This window comes from Lingula anatina, chromosome 4, assembly GCF_051362555.1.
Source record: "Lingula anatina isolate TDL-2025a chromosome 4, LinAna3.0, whole genome shotgun sequence".
Lineage (NCBI taxonomy): Eukaryota > Metazoa > Brachiopoda > Lingulata > Lingulida > Lingulidae > Lingula > Lingula anatina.
This window is the reverse complement of record NC_141770.1, coordinates 25,893,435-25,919,156: the sequence shown is the minus strand read 5'-3', so window position 1 is coordinate 25,919,156 and position 25,722 is coordinate 25,893,435. Positions and strand designations below refer to the sequence as shown.

The following is a 25,722-nucleotide window of genomic DNA, read 5'->3' as shown; positions in this document are numbered from 1 at the left end:
GATAAACAAAAATAAATGCTAAAAGAACTATGTAAGTGGCTGAGGAAGCCATGGAAGATAGGCTTTAATATTTTATAGGCCCAATTATATCCTTTGGCTAAACGTGCCATCTCATATATAACGCTTGCATCGTAAAACGGCCTGCATGAAAAATCAAACAAATTACGCATTTTCTATAAAATTTTATTAAAGCAACGGGATACATTAAAGGAGTCGCACTGTCCAACCTTAAATCCTTCATAGTACCGATTCAGTATTCACGCGTCTCGACTTTCAAAAGTCCTTAATAATACGCATTCACGTTACAAGGTAATATAATACTAGTGGCTTATATACGGCAGTTTATAACTATGAACGTCCTTGCCCTGTGAGTCGAAGAGTCTACATGCACAGCACCCTATTGGGTCTACACTAACATTAACAAGACAGCCTCGGGAGTGGGATCCAGAGGGAGGAACACAGTACATTTCAGTCCACAGTCGTATGCGTCTCCACGTTGTCGTCTGCTGAGAAAACGTAATCGACATGTTCGTCTGCGGTGTGAATGCCGTTGGCAGTGTTTGTAACTTTTGGCTAACTTCCCTTTCTGTGCATCCGTTGTTTTCGTGGTGGGAAAATAAGGCAGAGTAGCGTTAGGATGCGCGCCATCTTTTTTTGTCCGTTTGTTTGTCGTTTTCCCTGTTGGTTGATTGGGTTTCGAAGCTTTATTGAGTCCGAGTCCGTTCCACTACTCTGCCTCAGTTCCCCTCTTTATATCTGCTGACGATCTAGTTGACTTAATGACTAAGTTCCGAACGAACTCTGACCTTCCACGTTAGCTTCAATTTATCACGTTACTTAGGTACGGCGTCATTATGAGATAATATGAGATAATAGATATGAGAAAATAACATGAGTGTACTCAGCTGATGGCTCGATGAGATTTGAAAAATGAATACGAAATAAGCTAGCTTTTTGTAAATAATTTTCTATTTTTAGTTCCGTTGCTTTCTTCCGTCTAAACCTTTTAAACTCGTTCTTTTCAAGTGACCAAGACGTTGGAGCGTCTTGTTTCAGCATGAACCTTTCAGTCGGCGGCAGTCAACTGCATCAAAAACTTGGCAAAACTCCATAAAGCATTCGAGCAGATGACAAACCGTTCAAAGCTTCAGGCCGTTTGATTACGAAATGAGCTGAAGTCGCATAACAAGTGTTAGATAATAATGCCAGAATAAATTGCAACTGTCTCCACCGGCAGCTCGCGGAGAATATTCAGCTTAAAGTTTCTTATTCTTTGTTTGTTTGGATGAGTGTTCACTCATTTTCGGCGGTAAAGTGGGTAATTTTCAATTGTGGTATCGTCTGCTACTAGCTCATCGTTCTACTGCTGAAAATAGAAAAAAAAACTTATATTCTGATATTTAGGATTTCGTTTTCTAACTTGGAAAGCCAGTACCTTTACAATTCAAATGCAATTACGAGGTATATTTGAAACACAAAACAAATAAGTTGACTAAAACAGTATGTTCCCCATTCTACAAAAAGAAATACCTCATGCTATACCAACATAAACGTATATGTATGTGCCGATATTGGCGTGTATGGTTATAGCCACGCATCACAGCAATCAAGTTAAGTGCATGATAAATAGTGGTATGTTTGAAGATTGAGGGGTATTGTTGAAAATAGCCCATATACAGATTGGTGACAAGCTGGTGCAACAATGATAGGGCGTGGAAACGGTGGGGGAAGCATACAGCAAGGTCAGGAATATTCATAATTAGAGAAAGGTTAAAAATGGTACCATGCGTTCTTGGTTACTGCTGGGCGATTGATTTTACCAATTTTATCTAAATTAATATGAATATTGTCAAAATGGTTTTAATGTTGTCTAAAAAAATAGAGACAAAACTAATATATAATTTTTAAAAGGGGCAATCTAAGTAGAATTTGTATTTCATTCGACGAAATCTAACCACTACGTTTACTCACCGTCCATCACTCGCAAAAATTCACAAAAGAGGTCGCAGTTAGGTTGAGAAGTAATGGGGGTCGTTCTTGCCCCTGCAGATCAGTTCTCGCAACTTTTGTCTGGTATCAGAGACGGGGGGTACACCATTGTTTTGAGGCGGCCCAGACTGTGCAAAGCAAGGGAAGGTAGTGAGGTCACAGGCTCATGCATTTGGTTAAAAAGATCGCCAGTACCGCTCATATACACGTATTACCTAGGATGTAGCTGCAGAACAGTCGATATACTGTTAGTTACAGGACTGCAGCTCACAGAACGATAAGGGGCGTGGTAAGCCCCACGTCAATATGTGCTTGCTAAACACTAATCCGCCACAACTGCGTAATAATGCGTATTTTCTCACACAAGTCGCATTGTGCAAAAAGTCTACAAAACTGTCCCCTGATTTATGCTTTTTTTATTTAATCTTTTGGCAAAAAGTGTCCAGCCTGTGATCAAGTACATGGCAGACGGTTTCTTAACGAACCATGGTTTTATATATATATATATATATATATATATATATATATATATATATATATATATATATATATATATATATCGGCACAGTATATATGAATGAGCAATTAGTTTTGAAATCGTCTTCTATGAGCGGTACTGACGGGGTCTCGACATTGCCAAGCAGTTGTGCGTGAGTATAATACAATATATGTGTTACGTGGTGTTACACATGTAATAGCACACTTAACAGTGACGTTGAAAGAATCCACACTCGTTTGCTTTACACCATTAACAGTAAAACAAGTAAACGGTCACATCGTATATCTCATATATAAAAATGCTTTACCCAGGTTATCATTGCTTAATAGCAAAAATCATAACTACAAATTCTTTGTTTTAAAACACAGTGGCAGAAAAGTGGTAGAAAAGAGTAAAATGTAGAAGCAAAAATGAAGAAACAGAAAGAAATGGAGAGACTGGGAGACTTCAGAGCAAAGATATGGCCAAAAAAAAGGGTGGTTATCAGCGGTTCGAAAGGCGCGTCAAGATTTGGATCGGCATGTTTGTCAAAATGCCTTGACCCCCAACCCACGCTGCAAAAAGCAATATGGCCGACAGACGCAGCTAGTAAGAAGATGTCACTACGTTACTACTGCATAGATTTTTGATTCTAAAAAAATGGGAACTTCCTACAAGATTATAGTACATTACCCAGTCCATAAACTACACTGTTTATTTGAAATTATTCGCATGCTAAATCTATAAAATAAAACGCTTTGAAATATAACGAACGCCAAGAGAACGGACGATGCATAATAAAAATGCTCAAAGAAACGAAATTAGAATATAAGATAAAGCAGAAAAAATGAATTGCTATAAGATGAATAAAGAACGTGTTTACACAACAGAAACTGCATAGAAAGTGGCCCCGTCTTCCCACAAAATAACAAAAAACAACTTCCAATAAATAGTCTGAGTACTCTGAATGCCATTACATAAAGAGTGAACGAGTAGCAAAAAATGAAAATAAAACAATGTTAAACATAAGTAAGAACGGCTTGAACATTGCAAATGTATTCAGAACCAAGCGAGGCCCTCCAACTCACCGAGCTGCCTTGGCTTTCGCTGAAATGGAAGATCGTAGTTTGTCAAATACCACAACTGGACAGCTGTGACAAAGATGTGTGTGTGTGTGTGTGTGTGTGTGTGTGTGTGAAGTAGATGGGGCAGTGTTTGTGCGTATGAGTGTTGTTTCTTGAGGGGTTTTCGTATATTGAACTTTAAAATGTCAGTAATTACTAGTTGTTACAGTACTAAGAAAATTCCTCAATTTAGATTACGCTCGTAGCTTACCGAAACAAGTTTTTTAAAACTCCGACACGCTTAAAATCTAAAGATAAAAGATAATTTATTTGGTGGACAAATCGAAAAGAAAAAACATTTAGCTGAAACTGAAGTTCAAGCGGTAATCATTCCCATCATCAAGGCGACTGTTAATTTATCTTTTCCCCAAGTCCATTATGTGACATATGTAGTAAACGATAGCATTGCCGAACATTAACGATGTTAGAATTAAGACTCCACGACGTACAGCTCACATCAGTAGCTGACAGCTATCTGATATGGCTCAACAACACGAGTGTGAGAGTGACCAGTATAGGGGTGGGGTCTAACGTGGCTACAGTTACTTTTACACTACACATACTCCACTGTGCATTCTTCAAAAGCTTTCACATTAAGCCAAGCAAATATAAGCGTACCATATGAACACACCATATAACTATTTTAAATTTCTACCTAAGTAGTAATTTCAATTGGAAAGTCAAATTTATACACGCGTTTTATCTTACCGAGTGAGACCATGGTTCGAGCCCACCCGTTGGAACCGCTAAATGGCGTATCTATAATCGCCTGAGCATCACTTCTCATTGACTACGAATAAAAAGAAAAACGTGCCTGAAAATTTGTCTTTTCAAAGTTGCAAAAAACACTTTGATTCTTTTTTTAACAAAGCAGGTAGATTATTTCGTTTTTGCATTGTTTTTCGCCATAATTTGGTTCCAACAGTTAGACCTTGGCTTAGTATTTGGGAAAGTCTCACTCAGTGAATAATTCATTACAATAGTTTCGCCTTCAGTTTTAAACAAAGACATGCCAACTCACTCCATGAATGTTAACTCAAACAATCATCAGTCGTTTGGTTGTAAACATTTTTTCTCAAACGTCAAAATAATGGCGACTCCAAACTGATTTTAAGACTTTTAAGACAAACAAAGGGCGCAAGTTGGCATCTCTGCTGTATCATGATGAGCTGGTTCCGTTAGCTATCGCTCTTAAAGATTGGTTTGTCATTCAGCTGTTCAGTAAAAGTGCAACCACCCTTAAAGTCGATCATCATAGACGCGTTTGTTTCGTTCTGCGAAAAAACCACGTGTCTAAAATAATATATATAATTTGTAGCAATTACGGCGTATAAAACAAATGTGTTCCATCGCGTATCGCTTTTGATACTGTAGCTATACAAATGTTTTCTAGGCAGTTTTGAACATTTGTAAACGTTATAGCTGACACTATAGTCTAAAGTGTAAAACTGCGATATCGTCACCAGCTCCTCATGCTGAAGTGTCAGTGTTTCCTTAAAGGTCTACTTGCCATGGCTCAACCATAATGTGGGGGTCTTTGGGGTGAACTTTATATACTGGAATAATTCGCGGACCGTCGAAAGCCTACGAAACGAAAACCTAGTGATGACTAAGCAATTTATACAGGTTATCTCAGAGACAGAGAGAGAGAGAAAGGGGGAATAGAGACAGACAGACATAGGGGAGAGGGAATGGAGTAGGATGTTGAAATTTGGAGAGGAAAACGTTTGCGAACTAAAATTTGCTACGCTACAAAAGGCAGAACAGCTGATGAAAAATCTTTAAATTTCAGTCGATAGATAAATTTTGATCTTGCTTATCCAGAAAGTGAAAACATAGAATGTAAATGTGCAGAAAATGATATTTTTTCTCTTTTTTGAAGTTTTTTTAAACGATACAATGAGGAACCAGGTCATCGAATTATGACAAGCTGCTACATGTCTCTAAGCAGGCAAGAGGCTCGCACGCCACGTGAGGCACACCATGCCTTCTATTACCTGGAAGACACCGATTTCATTGTCTTTTGACTAGTTGTCTCGGGTCCCAAGTCTTCCTTTAAGTATCTGTCAATCAGCATACGCTCCTTATCCATTGTGTTGTGTAATTCACCCAACATCGTTCGTAAATGTCGAAAGTGGGATGGGGGAGGGAAATCGGGCTCGGTCATGGTCAAGAGCCTTTTCTGTGAAACATGGCAAGAGAGAACAATTGAAATGCCAACAACAACAAGCCGAGCGCTTAGTCTTGATTAACTGAATGCACAAATAAAATAATGCGCTAGAGAACTTCTTGGGATTAGCTTGTGCAGGTGACAACCATATTCGAGCCAGCAAAATAAAAGAAAAGTCTAAATATGAATGTAATGAAAAAAGAACCAATTTCAAGAAATAAATCATAATAATAATAAATATGGGACCAAGCTGGTGAACACAAATATGGCTGCCGGAAGGAGAAGTGCTGCGCATGTCACAAGTCGTAGCTGATAAATACCACCTGAATTCCGCACCTTTAGAACACACGTCGGTGTGACGTGTAAGAGCTGTAGAGGGAGGTACGGGGAGACAAAAAAGAGTGGGGCAGCTCGTAGCTCCGCTGAAATGGGTACAGATAGGGGACATGGTAATTAGGAATAGGACTAATGCCACGTGATCGTACCCCTTGCGTAAATGAAGTTCAACCTGCACCATATAATGTTACCGTTCACAATCTCTCGAAAAGTATCAGTATATTCAGATCCTCCTTTGAGTGTTTAAGTATCATTTTTTACAAGCATTTCACTTGGCAGCTTTGAGATACATTTAACAAATATACAAATCGACATGTGTAAATATAGATCTACGATAAGCTTCGTGAGGCAATTTCGGAACTGGTAGCACAGGTAAACTTAATTCCAAGGGATACTGCCTGTCTCTTGCAGGAAGAAACAACGTGGTGGTCATTCGTGTGCTGTCTACGTTCTATGGTAGTTACAAAATGCACGGAAAATAATAGAAGGTAATCAAAGCAAAGAATGTTTTTCTGACTAAATACATATCCATTTATCCATTTGCTTGAAAATGTTTAAAGAAGATGCTGTAGTGACTTATTACAAATGTTTTCTGATTCAGTTTACATGAGAAATATTCTGCAAAACTACATGTATAACATTTTCTAACACTTTTAGTTGCAAAACTTTATATGCTGTATATCTGATCACAATTAGTTTACCCAAAGCACAATCATTCTCATCTGAATATTAAATGATGTCACAAAATCCAATCGATAAATTCTAAACTAATTACCAATCATAGCGTACGCCCTCCCATTTAAGAGATCATAGTCTATATATAAGCGTCCCATACTGGGATTCAGGTACTCAGTTACAGAACGATAGTGGGCGTGATATAAATAAAAACCAAAACACACTTACCTCGATGTGCAAGGGGCTACGTTTCGGAGCTGAAGTTACAAGTGAGTGTCTCCAAGGCTAAAGATAGAAAAACAGACATAAGTTAGTATATTGACAAATATACAGCTACTGTAGCCCCGCCAAAGCCCCATTCACATGTAATTTAATGCAATTTTATTTCAATGTCGCCTCATTTTTTCTGAGGCATGGCATCATGTGAAACGGATGAATATGACTGACTTACGTTCTGGATCAAGGAAGGACGTATACTTCATGTTCAAATGTCGTAGTGGAAATTTGCGAAACGTGTCAAAATGTCCCAAATTAAAGTGAAAAATACAGTACACTTGTAGCAAACAGTTTTGATTTCCCAGTCTCCACATACATGTATATGTACTTAAATCATTAAGGTGTGGTGCAAAAATGTGTGTCCAATTTTCCATGGGAGTTTTGTAAATGAAGGACGTGATGACAGGGGATATGGCAGTGATGAAGTGAGTCTCAACTACCAAACAGTTGTCTGGTTGACATTTTCTTGCTTTCTCAATATATACCAAACACTCTTGGACGTCTTGTTCAGAGTATCCTTCAATCGTTTCCAACCTCACAAACTCGCTGCTTCTTTTTGAGAAATGCGAGCGAATAAACACTTAATACACAAAAACGAATTCAGGAGATCTCAGTTGATCATTTTTATCCAAGAATCATTTTCGGTTCATACAGAACTGAACTGCTTTTACTTACTACAGCTCTGTTTGATAACTGACTTTTTCCCTTTGCGTTACCCCAAAAACAAGGGTGGCGTTGGTGTAAATCAGAACCAGAAAGCGAGGCTTTGTAACAGAAAGGATACCCTGAACTTCGTGTAGTTTCGACTCACCCTATCAGAAACATCCGATATTTTCAGAACCTTTGCCCAGGGACTTGATATTATGGACGGCATATGCTAACAAGATCAAAATAGAAAGAGGAAGGGAAAATAAGATTCTGCGGGCGAGGATGGAAGGATGACGCTGATGACAATGCCGATGAGTGTTGTGGAAAAGGAGGTGATACTATGTGTAGTTTTCTACGTATGTGGTAATTCGTTCCCCTTGCGGTCGCCTCCCGTTTATGAGGTTTGTCACAGTTGAGATTCAAATCCAGGCAGATTGGCAATTCGCCTTGTCAAAATATCAATTGGCATCTCATTAAAGCAGATTTGCAGTTCGCCTAGGCGGCATTCAAACACAATGTTCATGCATTTGACTGCCTTAGTGTGCTTGGGATTGTTAAAAACTGCAGTTTATCCATGTTCAAATATGTTTTCACTTTCGGAGATGTTGCCGGACCCCTTGGTGTTTTTGTTATAAAGCATAGAGGAAAATACCTCACTTGAGCTTTACAAGGCAAGAGTGAATATGAATTAGTAAAACAAAAAATATATATTGTGCTGCACGTTTGACAAAACTAAATACAACATATTACTAACTTATATAATAAACTTTCTTTATGGAACATTAATTTGTAATATATTCTTCCTTCTTCCAAAAGGTAACTTCCCATTTCTTTGAACAAAATATTTGTAAAAATAAAAATGGTGACACAATAAGTGGCCCTGAAAAGGCCTTGGCGCAGCAGCAAGTTTTACATTTTTGTTTAATTGATTCATTTTCCTGCCATGCAAAGGACATGTGTGACATATTTTGCGTTTGTTCTGGGGGTTATGCAACTACTGATAGAAAGATCAACGTTGGTTCGTATTTCAGATTCTAGATCGCTTTTTATTGGAGAAAAAATTGAGCTGAAAAAAGCCCCCTAGTATCATACTCGCAACAGTGGAGTGCACATTATTAGACTTCCTGTACAGAATACCTGCCTTTCATGTCACGTTCAGATACAGAAAATGGAAATAAAGGGAAAACGGAAGCGATAGATCCCGTACTAAAGTCATAAGTATAAAACATACTTATGAAGGTTACTTCCCCTAGCTGAGGTTTCACTGGGATAGTTTGTCATTCTGTTATGTGGATTAAGCCAAGGTCCAAATAGTAAATTTTGAATTTAATAGATGAATAACAAAAAAGGTTTACAAAAATTGCTTTCGACACTAATAAAACAAAAGACCCAGCAAACAAAGAGTTTTATGACGTTCCCTAACGTTACCATAATGTTTTTATGTTATTTAACGTTATAGTAGCGTTATAATAACGTTATGTGTTCGCTAGGAATGGTCTCTGGTACATTTAAATCTTTTAACCCCTGAAAAGTGAAAAAGCATGTGTTTTATTTTATTTGTTTATATCATTAATTTCTTTTATTTTCATTATTGACTTAATTTCGAATTGCATTTAGAGTTTATTTAAGGTAATTATTTATAAATCAAGGTTCGACAAATAATGAAGAAGCAATATGGTCTGAAGTATAATATTTCTAATCTCATGTATCCAAAAAACAGTACATAAGCCTCCAGTTTTGAACAATCTCACACTGACAGTCAAACAGCGAGGTGCCCTGTATGATACTATTCAAATTGTGCCCAGGCACCACTTCATTTGACAGTTAGCCTAGGCAAATTGCAATCCGGTAGTTGAATATCAGTATCTTAATTAACTTAAGGTCAAGCGTAAACTTGCAGTCGGAGCATGAATAAAATAATGTCCTATTTGCCAAGCATTAAAGCTGAATGAAAGAACGTGATGATAATGAATGCATAATTGAAGTGCTCTTGTATTATAAAATAACAGTAAATTGTGTTATCAACAGCACGTACGTCATGAATCAGCAAACTTACTGTGCTATATTGAAAAAAACAGCCCTTGTAACAAGACATATTTCTTTAAAAATATAACAATAAAAACAAAGCACCATAACAAAAGTTTGATGTGCATGTTCCCACTCATTCTTTAACATAATTTATTTATATACGTGAAACTGATCAGTTTCAAAAATTAATCTAGTCATTACAAATTTAAGCAAATCTGAAAGTTTCACATTCACGCCTTTACCTTTTCCAGTTTTGGAATTGTCCCTTTCGTCGTTGGAACTTAGTCGGTTTTGGATTATATTCACCTAACTTCAAAGCAGCCTAAACATAATTAGTAATAAATGTAAAGCAGAACGAAAGAAATAAATGAGTGAAAATGCAAACTTTGCACACGGCATGAAATGTTACTACAAGATGAGCGAGCTCTCAGAGTCCGTGAATACGCAGTGTGTGCCCACGTGACCATCACGTGGCCGCCAGAAGTCCTCCAAAAGTGGAAGATTTCACACGCTACAAAAAAAACTAACGCTACAAAAAGCTAACGCTGGCAAAAATTCACGCGACTAGTGATGGCAACAATGCGCAATGTTATAGATGTTTATGTCAGAAACTTGTCTCAGAGAAGAATCTTGGAGACAAAGAAAAGAAGATGGTCACTGACAACATATACATGCATGAACGCATTGGCTATACTATTGAGGTTAAAAGCAAGTAAGTGTGAGATCAAAAACGCAGATGAGTGCAAAATACAAAACGCAAAAGTTTATTGGATAAGAAATAACTATCCGTCAACGTCAGTTAATGCCTCTTGTTAAGATAAGCACTAGTATTATAATTCAAAGAGAAATCACAAATCAAACACGTGAGTCAGAATTGTCTTTAATACTGTTATCTAAAACTTACCATTTTGCGCGGCTCTTCTTTTCCGAAATAGGTGATTTCGTGTACTGTCTCAGAAAGAGAAATAGTGGGTAATACAGAACAAAAAGTTGTCGTGGCACAAAAAATTTCTCACCTGATAAAACCTGACATCAGGTTCGCCTCCTCTACCACTCAGATCCACCTTAATTCTGGTCGTGCCTGACGGGACCGGGTGGCTCCTCCCGTACGAGTAGCTAAACCGATCCCCGCTTTGCCCAAGTCCGTATGATGAGTACGACCGGTAGGGTGAGACGTGCCCAACAAGGCTCCTGAAGCTCGGGTAGTGGCTCCCTGGGTACACGTACTCTTGCTCCTTGTCCTCTCCTCCACCTCTGCGCACGGACCTGCTGTACAAGCTACTATACACCGGCAGAGGAGGCACGGAGGACGCACGGCGAGAGCGGGAGACGCTCGAGTAGTAGGACGAGACGCCGTAAGGTGTGAACGACGGGGACAGGATGGAGTGCCTTCCGGTCTGTGGGTGCAAGGATATGAAACAAAAGGTAAGGGTAGGCTATGGTTCACACAAGTTTGATTGGAGGAAATTGCAAGGCACATTCCAATGATCTTTAGGTTTATTGAAAATAGGTCGCTGTGATTATCATAGACACGTTAACAGACGACATTCCGAAAAACAAGAGAAGGTGACAGAAGAAATTCTCCTTGATAGACCAAGAGATTAAGGGAACAAGAGGTACAATGTTATTAAATTAGTCAAAACATCTAAAATGTGTCAACATTTTTATAGCTTAAGAAGACAAGGACACTACGTTGGGATAAGAAGAACGCGCTGTCCCCGTTCGAGTGAATTATCTTCATCTAAATAACCGATAATATCATCACTACAGCCCCCATTGGTGCCCCGGCAATAGTTGCCTTTAAATGACTGACAATAAGGCAAAAAGTAGGATTGCCATACGTCCCAATCCAAGCCCCTGGTGCTGTCTGCAATGCCAGAAGCGGCGGCATAGGCTCTGTCCAAGTACAATCGGTCTGTGATCAAAGAGTCCTGCATGGGTCTCCTGTGTGCTCTTAAAGAGTAGTCCACGCTGATTGGGATGGGCTCCACGGACTTGGCGCGCTGTAAAATGAGGGGGTAAGGGTGAGGTGATAGAACAGCACGCACAAACAAGAGTTTGGGGAAACAAGAAAAGACTACAGAGTGTTCCAACAGCAAATGTTGGACAATCTTAGGGCTCTTTCTCAGTGAAAGCGTCGTGCTACGTAGAGCGATCCAATTGCAAGGAGACTTTCGCTGAATGCAATTAGATTATCTTATTAACCGCCTTGGATCGATCTACGTAAACCGACAGTTTCATTGGGAATGAGCTATACATTGATGACTTTCTCAAAGCCCGAAGTAACAAAAATGATAACAGTGTTTCACTTATAACAAGAAATTCTCACAAATATGCAGTGGCTACTATTTGCTGGGAATAAAGAATTACACCACTGTTGCTAAAGGTACACGCACAGCAAAAAATAAATGGATAAAATGCATTTGCTCTTTTGAATTGATTGTTTTCGATTTGTACTTTTCGTTTTGTTTTAAGTACACCTTATCCACCCATTATTGCTTACTCTTGGTGCCTGTCACAAAACGACTAAAGTCAAAATCGGCCTTAGTATAGACTGCTACCTGTATAGTTGACAGTCGCCTAAATTCCGTATTTAGCTCGTATTTTCGCCCCTTAAAATTGTGCCCATTAAAAAAACCAGATGCTCTTGACAATGATTTTTATTCACTGTGACAACTTTGGTTTATTCAGGCATGTCAACATCATGCTTGCCAATATCACCAAGTCGACTTTACGATTCCTGATATTCAAATTTAGCAGTCTATGCTGAGCCCCATAACTTAAAGACTTTTTGTGAAACAGGACCTGAATTCCAATTGTCTTTAGGCACTAAAGGTCATCAAATACCCACTAGCTCCACTTGAGAAACGCTTCCTCATCTTAAGGATGCGCATGTTTTGTATATATCGAATTCTTAATATATTAACAATGTTTTCTATAAAATACCCTTTTGGTCAAACAAAAGACTTAAATTAGACGCATTCTACTATCACCATTACAAATGTGTTAACATAAAAAGTTCAAGTTTCTGTAAATTGTAAATTTTGTTACGACTCTCCAGGCTTTTTAAACTTGTCATAAAACTATTGGAGCTAGTGCATCACACAACGCAGGAAATATCAGAGTTGCCAACACTGGGTACTGAAGCAAATTTTTGACAATAGGTTGTCGTCAACGCTCTTTTATCATAAATAGCACAATGGATTGCGAGATTTTCAAAAAGTTCTCTGTTGGCAACTCTGGCGAAAAGGAAAATAATCTTGCCGCACCCTTCTAGCCACACTGGAGGCCCTGTAGCTGACTCCCATGGGGGGAACGCTGGGGGCGCGTCCAACACTCCTGGAGCGATAGCTGTGAGAAGAGAATTGTACCTTGGGGGAGGCGGCAGCCTAGCAGGAGAGAAACGCAAACAGAGCACAGTTTAGATAGTGGGTTTACTAGTACTATAACTACGCTATAGAGAAAAGATAGGCCGGTTCTGGAAATCTACGCTGAAAATGAAACAAAAACCAATAAACGAAGACATAGAATGCATGTGTGATAGATAGGTTCTGGATTTAGATAGCGGAAAGGGATGGATTGAAAATAAGGGTAAACTAACATAATATATGACACATCCTGAAAGCAAACTCAGCTGTTGTTAGTGTGAAAACTGAACTCAGTAGAAATCACATACATCACTGCACCACTTCTTGCCCGTCTGCCATGAACTGCCTTCATATACCAACTGTAACCCACAACACTGCTGGGGATTGGCCGCTGCAACCTACTTGATGAGGGGTATTTTCATCATGCATATGCATCCTAAAACGTGTTCAGATACTGAATGGTTGTATGGACATGCTTTATGTAGATGTGTCACTGGTATTCAAAGGATGCACACAGGACTGAACCATTGCACGCCAAATGAAAAAGATCTACATACACAGACGAGGCGCAGAAAAGATGATTCGCCTATAGCGCTAGTTTTTCCTGGACACATAGTCGCGACCCATGCAGTGCTTGTATGAGCAAAACCAATACGCACTCACGGAACGACCACTCACTAACGGAATGCGTTTGTGGCTTGCGACGTCTCCCCAGGCAATGCTTCATTCCCAAGATTTCCTTCGCCCAGCTGATTGCCACGTAACACATGGTTTGTTCCCATGAAGAGTACAGTTTTGCACGCGTAGACTGACTCTGAGAGCTCCTTCAAGTTGCACTTTTCCTTTTGATGGGGAAGGTTCTCAAGTTAATTTATAGTTCTAAAGGAAAGCAAAACTGTCATTTTACTTAAATTCATAACATACAAAATCTGTAAAATTCAAATACAAAATTGAATGAAACCATTATATCTTAGTAAAAGAAAAGTAAAATTAAATTGGGCATAAAGATATTAAATGTTATCTCCTAGATGGACGATGACATGGTAGTAGAGATTGGTCGGTGAGGGAAACAGGATGTGGTCCTCTTGAGATTGTTACCTTGATATTGATACGCTGTGCGATGGGGGTCTCGTACACTTCATCGGGATCCACGTACACACTTTTCTCCACCAATTCATCCACCAGCTTGTCCGATATGTCTGTCTGAGATGTGATGGGAGTGCCAGAGATGAAAACGACGTTCTTTCGAGGCTGTTGAACGTAGGAGCCCCAGTTCCAGTAGCGCTCATCCACGGTGGTGTCAAGGCGCTTAGGCTTCTCGTACATGGCGCCAGATGTAGTGACGCCCACGCGACGATGGGACACTATATCGTCATCGTCATCGGTAGAGGGCGGGAGGTTGAGGCGGCGAGGCTCTGTGGCTGGTTGAGAAAGGGAACGCGGGTAGGAGCCGTAAAGGATGTCGTCTACGTCTCTGTTTAATGGGTTGTGCAGGTTTTCATAGGTGCTCATCAAGGTTTCATATAAACGCCCCAACACTGTCTTGGGATAATCTGTGATCGACTTTATTGACTTGGCAGCAACAACATCTCCTTCTTCTGCCACCTTGGTACCTACATCAAGGGCCGTTCTGGGGAGGCTCCTCGCCCTCCGTTTCTCCTCCTGTTCGTAACGGTAGCTCTTTGTCAGGATTCGCTGCTTCACTGTTTCTTTGGGGTCTTCCCAGTTCTCAACACGGCGGCGCATTTCTCTGCGTTTGGCTTTAAGTGGTTGGAAGAGGAAGTCGATGTAGTCGTCTGAGGTTGGGTGGTTGTGACTGTAGATTTTCTTACGGAAACCTCGTTTTGAGCGAACCTCTGAGGACGGTTTCACACTCTCAAGATCCAACCAACGCTGAGTTACACAAAAACTAGCGTCAAGGTAAACATTATAATCTTCTGGCAAGAATTAATTAAGCGATCACGTGTATTTCATCTTTTATAATTAAGAAATTATAGTTTTAATTGCAATGTTGAGAAGCAGAGCACCTACAAAACAGTCAAGCATTAAAATAAATGTGCAATAACAATGACAAGCAGAAAAGTGCTATTGGAAATTATTTTTTCATCTGTTTACCTGAAATTTGAAGTTAAATATTAAGCCGTTTACCGATAAGATAGGTGCTGCACAAGAAGTTAGTATTAATAGCTGAGTCGGCATTGACATAAAGACGAAATACTAAATATTTGAAAACGTGTTTACCATACACCAAATAGTCCTCTTTTTCCAAATATACTTGACATATATACAACAATAAAACGTTGTGAATTTAGACGCAACAACATCATAAACATAAATTACGTTTATTTCAAGTCGACGACATTTGATGCATCATGATAAAATTGCTCTCAAAATCTAGAAAACCGCCATTCTCCACCCACCAAAGTTATGTCTTATTATCTCTTTTAAATATATTCGATTGTCGTTATATCTCTTTATCGACCATTTCTTACCATTCTGTGGTTTATGTCCCGCAGCAGACGGTCGTCCTTGATTTTTGAGCGGTTCACCACGTCGTCCTGTTCTCCCAGTGCGTCTTCAGCAAGGAAAACGGCCCTGTTGGCACTATGTGCTAAGAAGTCAGACTCCACGCCTGGGAAAGGGAAAACATAAATCACTGGCACTTAACCAAGGACTGGCTATGTACTGGGCCCAGATTCATTATCGTTGGATAGTGCTATCCAGTGGTTTAAAAGACTGTTATCCTCTGCCACATTTACATTCAACTAGAGGTCCTTCTTGCTGTTTCAAAATTCGTTTAAGTTCCGTCTGGTAGAGAGTAATCCTCTGGAGAGCTTATCCAGAGATACCAACGTGTCATTAACAGTGGACAGTGTTATATATAGGATAGCGCTATCCAACGTTGATGAAAGTTATGCCACTTTGACAAACTGCGTCCACTTAATCGGTGTTTGTCTAGGTTTGTTAGAAAAAATGTATCGCTTTGAGAATTTGGTAAATGAATGATGACTGATATTGAGCAAATTTGGCGCAACCTACTGTAAATTGGGCTCTTTGTGTATAAAAAATCCGAAAATATTAGTGACACTGTAAATCTTCCATGTCCTATAATATGTTTGTAAACTAAAATGATACAGCCGTAAAAGAATACCAATAATTAGCACCCAATACTATAGCTTTGGTCTGTGCAGTTAAAATAATTAAGTGTATTGAACTTGGACCCAGAGTGCAAATGTCGTTTCACAGGAAAATACGTTGAAAATCGTGTCGAACGTCAGCATTGACTGAAAGTCTACCATAGTTTAACAAAGAATATGTGAGGCAAAGGCAAAGAAATCTATAATTATTCACATGCTGCAGAGTACCAATGGCAATAGAATAACAACCAAATACCCAGCTGATACCCATAAGAGTATAGTATTACAACAAAACCGATTAGAGCACAGCGTTACATATGGGTGTTATTATATTGATGTGCAACAATTAACACGTTAGAACAATGGTAGTGGCATTAAATGTGAGCCATACTGTACAAAGCCTGAAGGTTATCACAGTGAATATATTTTAGGTATGGAACATACTACATGAATATTAAGCATCTTCATAAGGTATATGTTAGTGATAAACCTTTGAATCAGCGCATGCAAAAATATAATTCTAATTATATGAGCAGACAATGAGATAAAAATATATGTGGACAAGTGGCAAGGATAAGAATCCATTCGGGAGTCTAAAGAGGAGGTGGAAAGGGAAAATAAAGTTAAATTCCAATCACATCGTCGGTGTTCTTCGTAGTTTGTTACATGTTGGTAATGAATAAATCTGTGTATTTGTGTATTTATAGATTATTTGAAAGCTAAAGTTGAAGGCTTGACAGAAAACCTATTGACAGGAAATCCATGTATAACGAGAGACGAAAAAAGGAAATGGGTCGTAGCTGTTGTTGGCGCAACCACGGGTTTTGGGTGTTTTCCTTGCTTTGGGGAAGGCAGTGGAAGGTGAAGAGATATACAATTTGGGGGCTTAATGATGAAGAAAGTGACAGACAAGAGTGGTATTTACTTCACATCGTTGGAGGTCAACAATGAATGGTGAAAATAAGAAGAAACCTATTTGGCTAAAACGTTCTAGAAGTTGATTGGATAAAAAGTGAAAAAGATATATTTATCAGTGAGTTCAACCTCATGTGGGCCTAACATGCTTTGAAGGGACCTAACAACATATAGGAATGTGTGCACGGTATCTACATATATTTGCAGCTTCCTAGGGACTTACCGTCAATGTGCAGTGTCATTTGTGTCAATTCAACTGTGATTTATTCAACGATAACAATAAAGCAATGCAAAAAATTGTTTTCTCGTTATTAAAGCAACAATTGTGCTTAAAGTGACCAACAGAAAGCAACAAAATTTGCAATGAATAAAGCATCAGTATTCATGTATCTGTTATTTTGTATATCCGCCATTATATGCGGTAACGAAATTAGCAACGCATACACTTCTTAGCTTACAATAGCAGCCTGCGTACCTTCTCAAACGCATTCATTTATTTTTCTGTTTTCTGCAGAATTGACAACTTTCACTTATTTTAATGAAAAGCTTTAGGCAGAAAACGCAAATTTTGGAGTAGATTTATAATTGTGTAACAGCACGAGCATTAACATACTCAGCTGTTTGCCAATCCAATGCTTTTCTTATAATAAATAAAGATTCGGCGTAATTTTGGACCATATTTTAGAGTGCACTTACGGGAGTAATCATCTGGCGTGTAGTGGGAAAAGTACACCATCGTGGGGGAGTGTCCGTCCGCGAAACCACGAAGAACGAAAGAAGCTCACTATTTTCAGCCCTTGGAACACAACGAGCGGACCCTATGCAAAAGAAGAGAGATACAGTGTGGCGTATCGTTTGAATTGCACGTGGCGTGATCTAAAGGGGTTGACTGCATACGGGTACTTTGCCGTCATGAACGTTTTGTTATGAGAAGAAAGTAGCTGTGCGAAGAGTTTTGCACTTTTTTATTACTTGGGTAGATCTTGTTAAAAAGCAAAAGAGATGACCATTTAGATAGCAATTAATTTAGGGGCATAAAGCAAATAACGTATTCGCATCATCTGTAAGTAAAATAAGATATTAGTATCACCTGAAATGTAAAAACAGTTTGTACAGTTAAAAGCTTAACAATAGCCTACATTTATATGATTTTTCTAAAAACACAGTTAGTATGCAAGGCTACTGATTCTCATCAATAAAGATATAATCAAAACATGAATCACTATGAATTCCTAAGATAAAAGCACACATTCTATGGTAGCGTTTCATATAATTGTTAGTACTTAACGAAACCCGGGATAGCACAAAGTTAAAGCAAATTTTTAAATGACTGTATGATAGTGTAAGCAAAACCCGACCTAACTTGTTTTTAAACGCTTGGTATTTCTATAGCGTCCAAAAATACTGAACACTCTTAGCAGCCTGTCATCAGTAAACAAAAGTTACCTTTTATCCATCGGTCAAATCTATTTTGAAATAATTGAAAACACCTTCCCTGCGATGCACACGGCGTCTTATTTCTATAAAACCTTTTATATTTAAAGGCTGCACAGGTGCAGTATCCATTTTACTATCGGCTTTGATGACCGCCCGGTGTGGAATATATAATATATAGCGTCCCATGGATCTTCTATATAAACCGATTCATACTCTCAGGATGAAAAGATAAATCCAAGATCTAACGTTACACACTTATTCGCCTATAGTAGTGTGCATTCAGGTAGTACAAGGAAAGACAGATATCAGAACCGTCACCTTTCCCCACCAAAACTATTACGCCTTCAGAAATTCCCCAGTGCTGACTCAAAAAAATCATGTGGTTTAAAAATGATCTTACAGTTACAGGCATCCATTATGTAGTCTTAACAGAAATATCTGACTACTGCATTGTAGGAACGTTAATGTACCTAACGTTCATCTGTCTACCTAGCTATCTACAATGTATCTATCTATCTATCCCTTCGTCTATCGGTGTATCTATCTGAAAATGTATATTGTTGTTGCTTGCGTATATTTTTTCGCAAAACCTGTAACTATTGACACAAATTCCATTTACCTTCATTATTCTAGATTATTCATACAATATGATGTAACACTCATATTAAATTGTTTTTCGCTTAAAAATCTTACTCAAAAACAATTTGTGGGATAAGAATATCTGACTGCAAACATTTAACTTGCTTTTCAGTTGATATTGCTTTGGCTTTTATAGGCTTAAGCTTACTAGAAGCTAATTTAACCAAAATATATATGAAGATTTTTTAAATTGCAAATTACATGAACACTGCTTTACGTTGACTTGAAAGTATATTTCCCCACTGCGCTATGGCGTAAACTATAAGATTATAACATGCATGTTATCTTCAACAAGAACACGCAGTTTCTGCCCTATGAATATGTCCTAAACTCGATACCTTACTTCCCGTTCTCTCCAGCTACCTTCCCCCGAGGCAAGTTTGTGCTCTCGGAAATTTGTTGATTCCTAAATGAGCAACACTACAACTATGCACGTCTCGGTCTCGCGGCTCCTGTAGCACTAAAATTGGACACGAGGTGCTCAGTTTTTCCCAGGCAACAGGGAGAATCTAGGTAGGCGATCCGCTTGGGGGCGCTCCGTGCTGTCTGTCTGGCATGTCGGCTTGGGGAGTTCAATGGGGGTTTACAATTTATTTGAAAATAATACAGAAATTTTCCTTATTTAATTTTTTAACCAAAACCAAAAAATAATGGTTTTTGCTGCCCACCAAAAATGGCATTTGCTGCCCATTGTCGGTGTGGTTTATGACTAATTTCTTATACTGATCACCTGAAAGATGTCCTTTTCCTGTGAAGATTACACCCCTGACGGGCCTCCGTGAACACAGGTATTACTTCGGTTAATTTATCGGGTCATTTTTCATGTTAATCCTGCATTACCAGAAGGTCGATCCGTCATGGCAGAAATAGAGGCATTTCCTAGAACGTGTCGACCTTGCTTGGGCCATTATTACTGCTACTGCTTTTTTTGTATTTTTGTGTTTTTTGTTTTGAAACAACAGATGAACATTTTCATGTGCATTATTTCTCACTGCACTCCTCTCACCCTTCCAGTCAATACAGTGCATGAGATCTAAATTTAAAATGATGCTACGGCGCTTTGCAAAATACTATTCTTCTGATGATACTGAATGTATCTTGTTCAGTATTTGCAGCACGAACAGGTGCGATGACTTAAATATTGCTTTGATTGGCATGTAGTTTCCCCTACGATTTCTTAGTTTAAAAACAATACAACAAAAAAGCATGACATTAAGTTATTTGGGGTACAATTTCGATGTTTCTATTTGCATTTTAATGAATGCATCTTTATCAATGACTCACTTATTTATGATTCGTTTATGGCATTTATTGCATGCTACTACTGTCAAGGTCGTTCGCGTGCCCGTTTGTGCACGTGCATTTTTTTGTTTGATGCGTGGAAAAGTACGTCTTTATGGAACTCACATCACATGGAAATTCTTCAGTTCTTTTAAGTTAAGGTAATGAAATGTATATCACCAATGGCCTTGCTGTTCCACAAACCATAGACCCACCTGCCATATATAGCCTGACGAACAGTCGAACACATAGCCCGCAGTTCAGAGCTGCAATTACAGATAATACGAAGTCCTTCAAAGCTACTCTCCAGGTATATAGTCTACATATCACCTAGCTCTCTCACACTCACTCACTCTCTCTATATTTCTCCTGTCTGGCCTGTTTCCAGTTTACATGTTTCAGCTATAACTGTCAAATGAGGTCTTAAAAGGTCAGAACGGTCCACAACATCACAAACTATCTCCGGTGGGTTCAAGAGAGGTCTTTATCCCTTTATCCGCCAGACTCACAAATAAATGATCTAGTGATATACTGCCTTACCCCCCCCCTCCATTCTCCCCTCCCCCCTTCCCCCTAGCCCGGAGCACTCCACATAGTTAACATTCATAAACGACTTTAAGGCATTGAAACCTGTTTGGAGCTTGGTCGTTTGGTATTTTACACCTTAAGTTTGGACTAATTTTCGGTGATCGTTGATTTTTTGTGTCTAATTTATGGAATCCAAATATCTCTATCAAACATATCCCACTAACTCATTTTTCTATGTATTAGTCTTCAAATTTCATTTATATTTTTTTAATTTTTTGTATGAAATGCAACACGTATTTAAATAGAATGAAAACATTCAGATTTTTTAATGTTAAAGCTACGATCCCTTAAAAAGATGACAATATCGTCTCGATAAAACTATTATGTTTACTCTAAGAAATGCAATTTCAGAATTAAACCAAAGGTTGAAGTTAACCAGCTTTGTAAAGAGACTAGTCCTTATCTAAAAGTTCCAGATGTGCTTCAATCTCTTTGAGTGTTGATATAGAGACAGTGCTATACTTAGGTGTTGAGAGCAGTCTGGATCACGGAAAGATTGTATCAACAAGAGGGCGTGAGGAATTTACAGATGAACTCAATGGAAGTTTTGGTGAGCCAGTAATAAAAAAATGATGATAATAAGATCAGGGGAAATAACCCAACTTCTGATTTTAATGCAAAGCTGCCCAGCTGTATTCTTTATAGACATTTACCAGTATGGATTTATAGTTATATAGTTTAGTTATTAGTTTAGTTATTAGTCACGCTTTGAACCATACATTCTTGAGAGAAATTCCGTTCAGATTATATCATCTTTTCAATAGGATATATAACCATAATTGAACTTGAAAGTTTGGTGGGATATACATTTCGCGATTTGCAAATCTCAGGTAAGATATACCTCTGAAATATCCAGATTAAGCCATCAGGCTTAGTAAAATGCGTAAATGTCACACATTACCTTTGTATGCAAGCTAATTGCTGTAGAATAATATTCTCCTAGAAGTAAGCTGCAGAAACATACGCCCAGGAGCACAAGTAGTTACTTTAAATGCCAACAAGGTCGACTGGGATAAAAACTACGTACCAAACTGCGCCCTTACGTGAAACTATTGCAATAGCTTCTCTCTATCGCCTGCGAATGTGAATCCGTGTCAAGATAAATACGCTGTGAGTCGAACTGAACGGAGAATTGAGGAATTTAATACCAAAATCAAACATACTTTGCTATGTGAGTGTATTTAACAATGCGATTAAGCGTCTCCATTAAAGTGCGAATATAAACTGAAGTACCTTCTCTCCTAACATTTTTATGGGGGAGATTAAGGTAAAAAGCAATGCCCTATAAATAACGAGCGCTTGAATTTGACCTTACAGCGGAGAGGCAATGAAAAGTAAAATGTGTACCTCATCCAACTGACGCGTGATAGTTTACATTTTGTTACTATGATTAAGAACCCCCTCCCCCTTACCCCCACCCCCACCCCTACCTAAGGTTTTACCTGGACAAGTTCCCAAAATAGAATCCCCGTGTGTGATCACAATAATGTATTTCTTTTAGCTAGGTGTATCTTCCAAGTGAATGTTGCGCTTTCAAATACGAAGCCACTACCCTGCAGGTTCCCTAATACCTATCCATCTATCTGAAAGCCGGAGAGCTGTCTATAAATAAATTGTAGATGGACCAGTGACAGTGAGCTCTCCTGATTGTACAAACAACTTAATGGACGAAATAAATCGTGAGTTTGGCACAATTTACTCCAATCAATACATCTTGTTAAAATGTGTAAGCTTTCCCCCTCATTGCTGGTTTATCCAATTATTATTATTATTATTATTATTATTATTATTATTATTATTTTCAATAGAACAACATCACACCCAAATGCAGAAACTCGAGAAAAACCACCAATGACATCATGAGAAAAAAATGTGTGCGCTCTTCTCGGTAGTAGCTTGGCTCTTAAATCAAATAAATAGCTGTCTAAGGTGTGCTAACTGTAAATTACCGCACTCACCTTGGGCTCCTAACCTGTATACTCTTTTGGCTCTTTACACGGAAGTGTGTGTCTGTGCAGATTACCTAGATTTTGTCTCTTAGATCAAATGCAGTAAGATAGATATAAAGCATAACAGAATTATCAAGTCTATTTACGTCTTTATCTACCAAGATCCTTTCTGGTGTATGCATATTGTGACTTCACAATTTTACGCTCTTTTATTAATAACACAAAAACAAATCTAAAAAAAAGTAAAAAAAAGAAAGAAATCACAATTTAAACGCTTACTCGGAAGAAAAGCATGTCTAAGAAAAAACATCGCTCGAGGCAAGAGACCTAAAGAAAGCAAAACACAAGTACACAAGTGATTCCAGAAATAAAATGATCTCAAGTTTCATCCTGAGTGTATAAAATTGAGCTCGACTAAGAATCAATGAGAGATAAACACCGCCAGTAAGGCAGGCAGTCAGTCAGCTAGTTCTATATGACTTCCCTGTGGGTAACTTAATTATCCCCCACCTAATTAACTCGTCTCAGATACTCAGTGTAAAATAGAAATACAACCCAAGTACGTTTAAAATGAAAATGCCACTATATATCATAACCACTAAGGCCTCCCCGGTGATATAAATAAAAACTCTACATCTGTCCCTGTGCCTCTTTGTAATACATCTCCCCCCGTGGCGGCTGAACTGATTGTCACAGCTGCGTCTGGAACTGTTAGTATCACTGTCGTTATTGTCAAAAATACTGGCGGTTCCAGTGTTGCTGACAAGATGTACGTACCCTGTAGCTGTTTGAAGCTGCTCCCCACTACTCCAGCATGGACGGTAAGGAAACGGAGGAAGGACCCAGTTATCAGCAGCCGGCAAACCAAACACCAAGCCTTTTGAGGTACAGGCGGGAAACCAAGCAGTTGAAAGGGGGAGTCAGCTAGCTGTGTTCTCAAACCAACAAAAACGGTACAACACAACCCAAAACGGGCGTAAAAATAGGTTACACTTGGAAAAAATAAAACACAGATATCGTGGTTTCAGATAACATAAAAACAAACGAAAGGAAAGCAAGTTGTGGGATTTATTTTGTCAAAAGTTTCATCCTGTCTCCCCTCTCGCTCATCTCTCCTACCTGCCCATTAGCTAGGTTTCACGAGCCCTGCCTAAAATGGAGCTGATCCCCAGCGCGAGGTATGCATGCTGGTTCCTCTCCAGCTATCTTTACCTCGCTTACCCAGCCCACAACCTAGATGTATGCTGCCGCTGCGGCCTACGTAGCGTCACCATGGCAACCAGCGTGACGTCAAAGGATCGGAGCATTTCGGAGTACACGGTCTCGTAGCTTGTTTTCTGTTTGTTTATACACAGATGTATAAATAAACTTGCCCATGACTGAGCCTTACTGCCCGCTTTTCTCATTATTTTGATACAAGGGAGAAGTTTGATAATTCATTTATCTATAAGAACAATTCCAACAAGCGAGGAACCGTTGTCTGTCTTTATTTGTTAGTGATATTTCTAAGATAATGCAAAACCCAGACCTGTGCTCTTCATATTCAGACAAATATGAGAATATAATTATGATAGATGGATAAAGAGATATATGGTAGGGTATCTTTTTGATTGATGTGTGGATTAGCCGCCCTGAAAGTGAAAAGTCAGACAGTTCTCGTGCGCGATACAACTGTTGTAACAAGAGAATTCTTGTAGGCCTACTTAATTGTCAAAATAATTATACTGGTTTGAGCTGAAAGTTTGAAAATGCTATTTCATAGCTAAACGTTTTCTCTGTTGACAATTTTCTAAGTAATTTCTTGCTTTAAAAAAATCTCTGTAAGCCTTTATTTTATCACCCAGTTCTATATTGTCTGGAGCAATTGTAGGCGTACAACCCTGAATCAGGCTGTAAAAATTAATAGGCTAGAACTTAAAACTAACATTATTTATTTGAATATTTAAACAGGTTTACATGCGAATGCTACCTACTTGTATGTACTAATCCTAAAGAAAATATATGCGTTGCGCAATGCACAGAGCAAAGCAAAACATAAATTGAAAGTTAAATTTACCATAGTTTCGATGAAAAGCTTCTTTAAAAGTAACCTACAGAAAATTGTTATATTTCTCCTAGCTATCTGAGTAAAAATGCAGATGTTAAACACAGCCATCACAGATAACAGGTGTTAGGGTGTTAGAGATGTTACATCTTGGCAAACACTTATATTGACTTGTACAGCATAAACGGTACGCAAATTTTTGCTAGGTGGGAGAGTTCACGGCCGTGGAATGTTTAGCAAAGAAATCCCGTGTCACGGTCTTAGCTCATGTTGCGTTTAACCTCCCCCCCCCCTCCTTTTTTCGATTTATCTAGACAATATGGACACTTATTGGTAAGGTTAATAGTGATTATAAACTTTTGAACGCATATATGATTTTAGTAGTATTAGATATTCAGTAGTTTTTACGGCTGGCAACCCTGCGCCGTAGCCCAATTTTTTAAAAACTTTTTAAAGCTTTGTTTTCGGTTAGATGTAAGGACCTTCCCTAAAAATCATGTTTACTATGTATCTATTTTAATTTTCAGGTGACATGTAAAATGAATAAATAAGCGATAAGATATGTAATTAAAACGAAATGAGCAGTCTAGACTGGTTCGGTAAGTTGGTTTGTTATCGTGGTCGCGCACAGGTCAGTGAA

General features: G+C 38.6%; 2 protein-coding genes across 35 annotated transcripts; both read right to left on the bottom strand.

Moving 5' to 3' along the window:
* Nucleotides 1-167: 167 nt before the first annotated feature.
* On the bottom strand, nt 168-23,991 carry LOC106157845 (uncharacterized). Of its 34 annotated transcripts, none has more exons than XR_015333885.1 (13): nt 23,816-23,991; nt 17,841-17,962; nt 15,585-15,724; nt 12,994-13,113; nt 11,566-11,727; nt 10,741-11,121; nt 7,860-7,925; nt 7,001-7,057; nt 5,589-5,773; nt 5,102-5,175; nt 4,300-4,381; nt 3,556-3,574; nt 168-1,366 (listed from the first exon to the last, which is right to left on the bottom strand). XR_015333885.1 is itself a non-coding variant. In XM_087010874.1 (11 exons), the coding sequence occupies exons 2-9, from the start codon at nt 17,878-17,880 to the stop codon at nt 6,100-6,102; spliced, it is 1,050 nt and encodes a 349-aa protein (XP_086867000.1). In that variant the 5' UTR covers nt 17,881-17,962; nt 23,816-23,991; the 3' UTR covers nt 168-1,366; nt 3,556-3,574; nt 6,082-6,099. The 34 variants fall into 34 exon arrangements, 28 of the variants coding, with proteins under 28 accessions (XP_086867000.1, XP_086867001.1, XP_023931374.2 ...); XR_015333886.1 differs by having other exon boundaries at nt 168-1,363; XR_015333884.1 differs by lacking the exon at nt 3,556-3,574.
* LOC147762671 (uncharacterized) lies at nt 13,124-15,522 on the bottom strand. The gene is made up of 2 exons (XM_087010880.1): nt 14,191-15,522; nt 13,124-13,971 (listed from the first exon to the last, which is right to left on the bottom strand). Exons 1-2 carry the CDS (start codon nt 14,836-14,838, stop codon nt 13,954-13,956), a joined length of 666 nt encoding a protein of 221 aa, XP_086867006.1. The 5' UTR covers nt 14,839-15,522; the 3' UTR covers nt 13,124-13,953.
* Nucleotides 23,992-25,722: the final 1,731 nt, after the last annotated feature.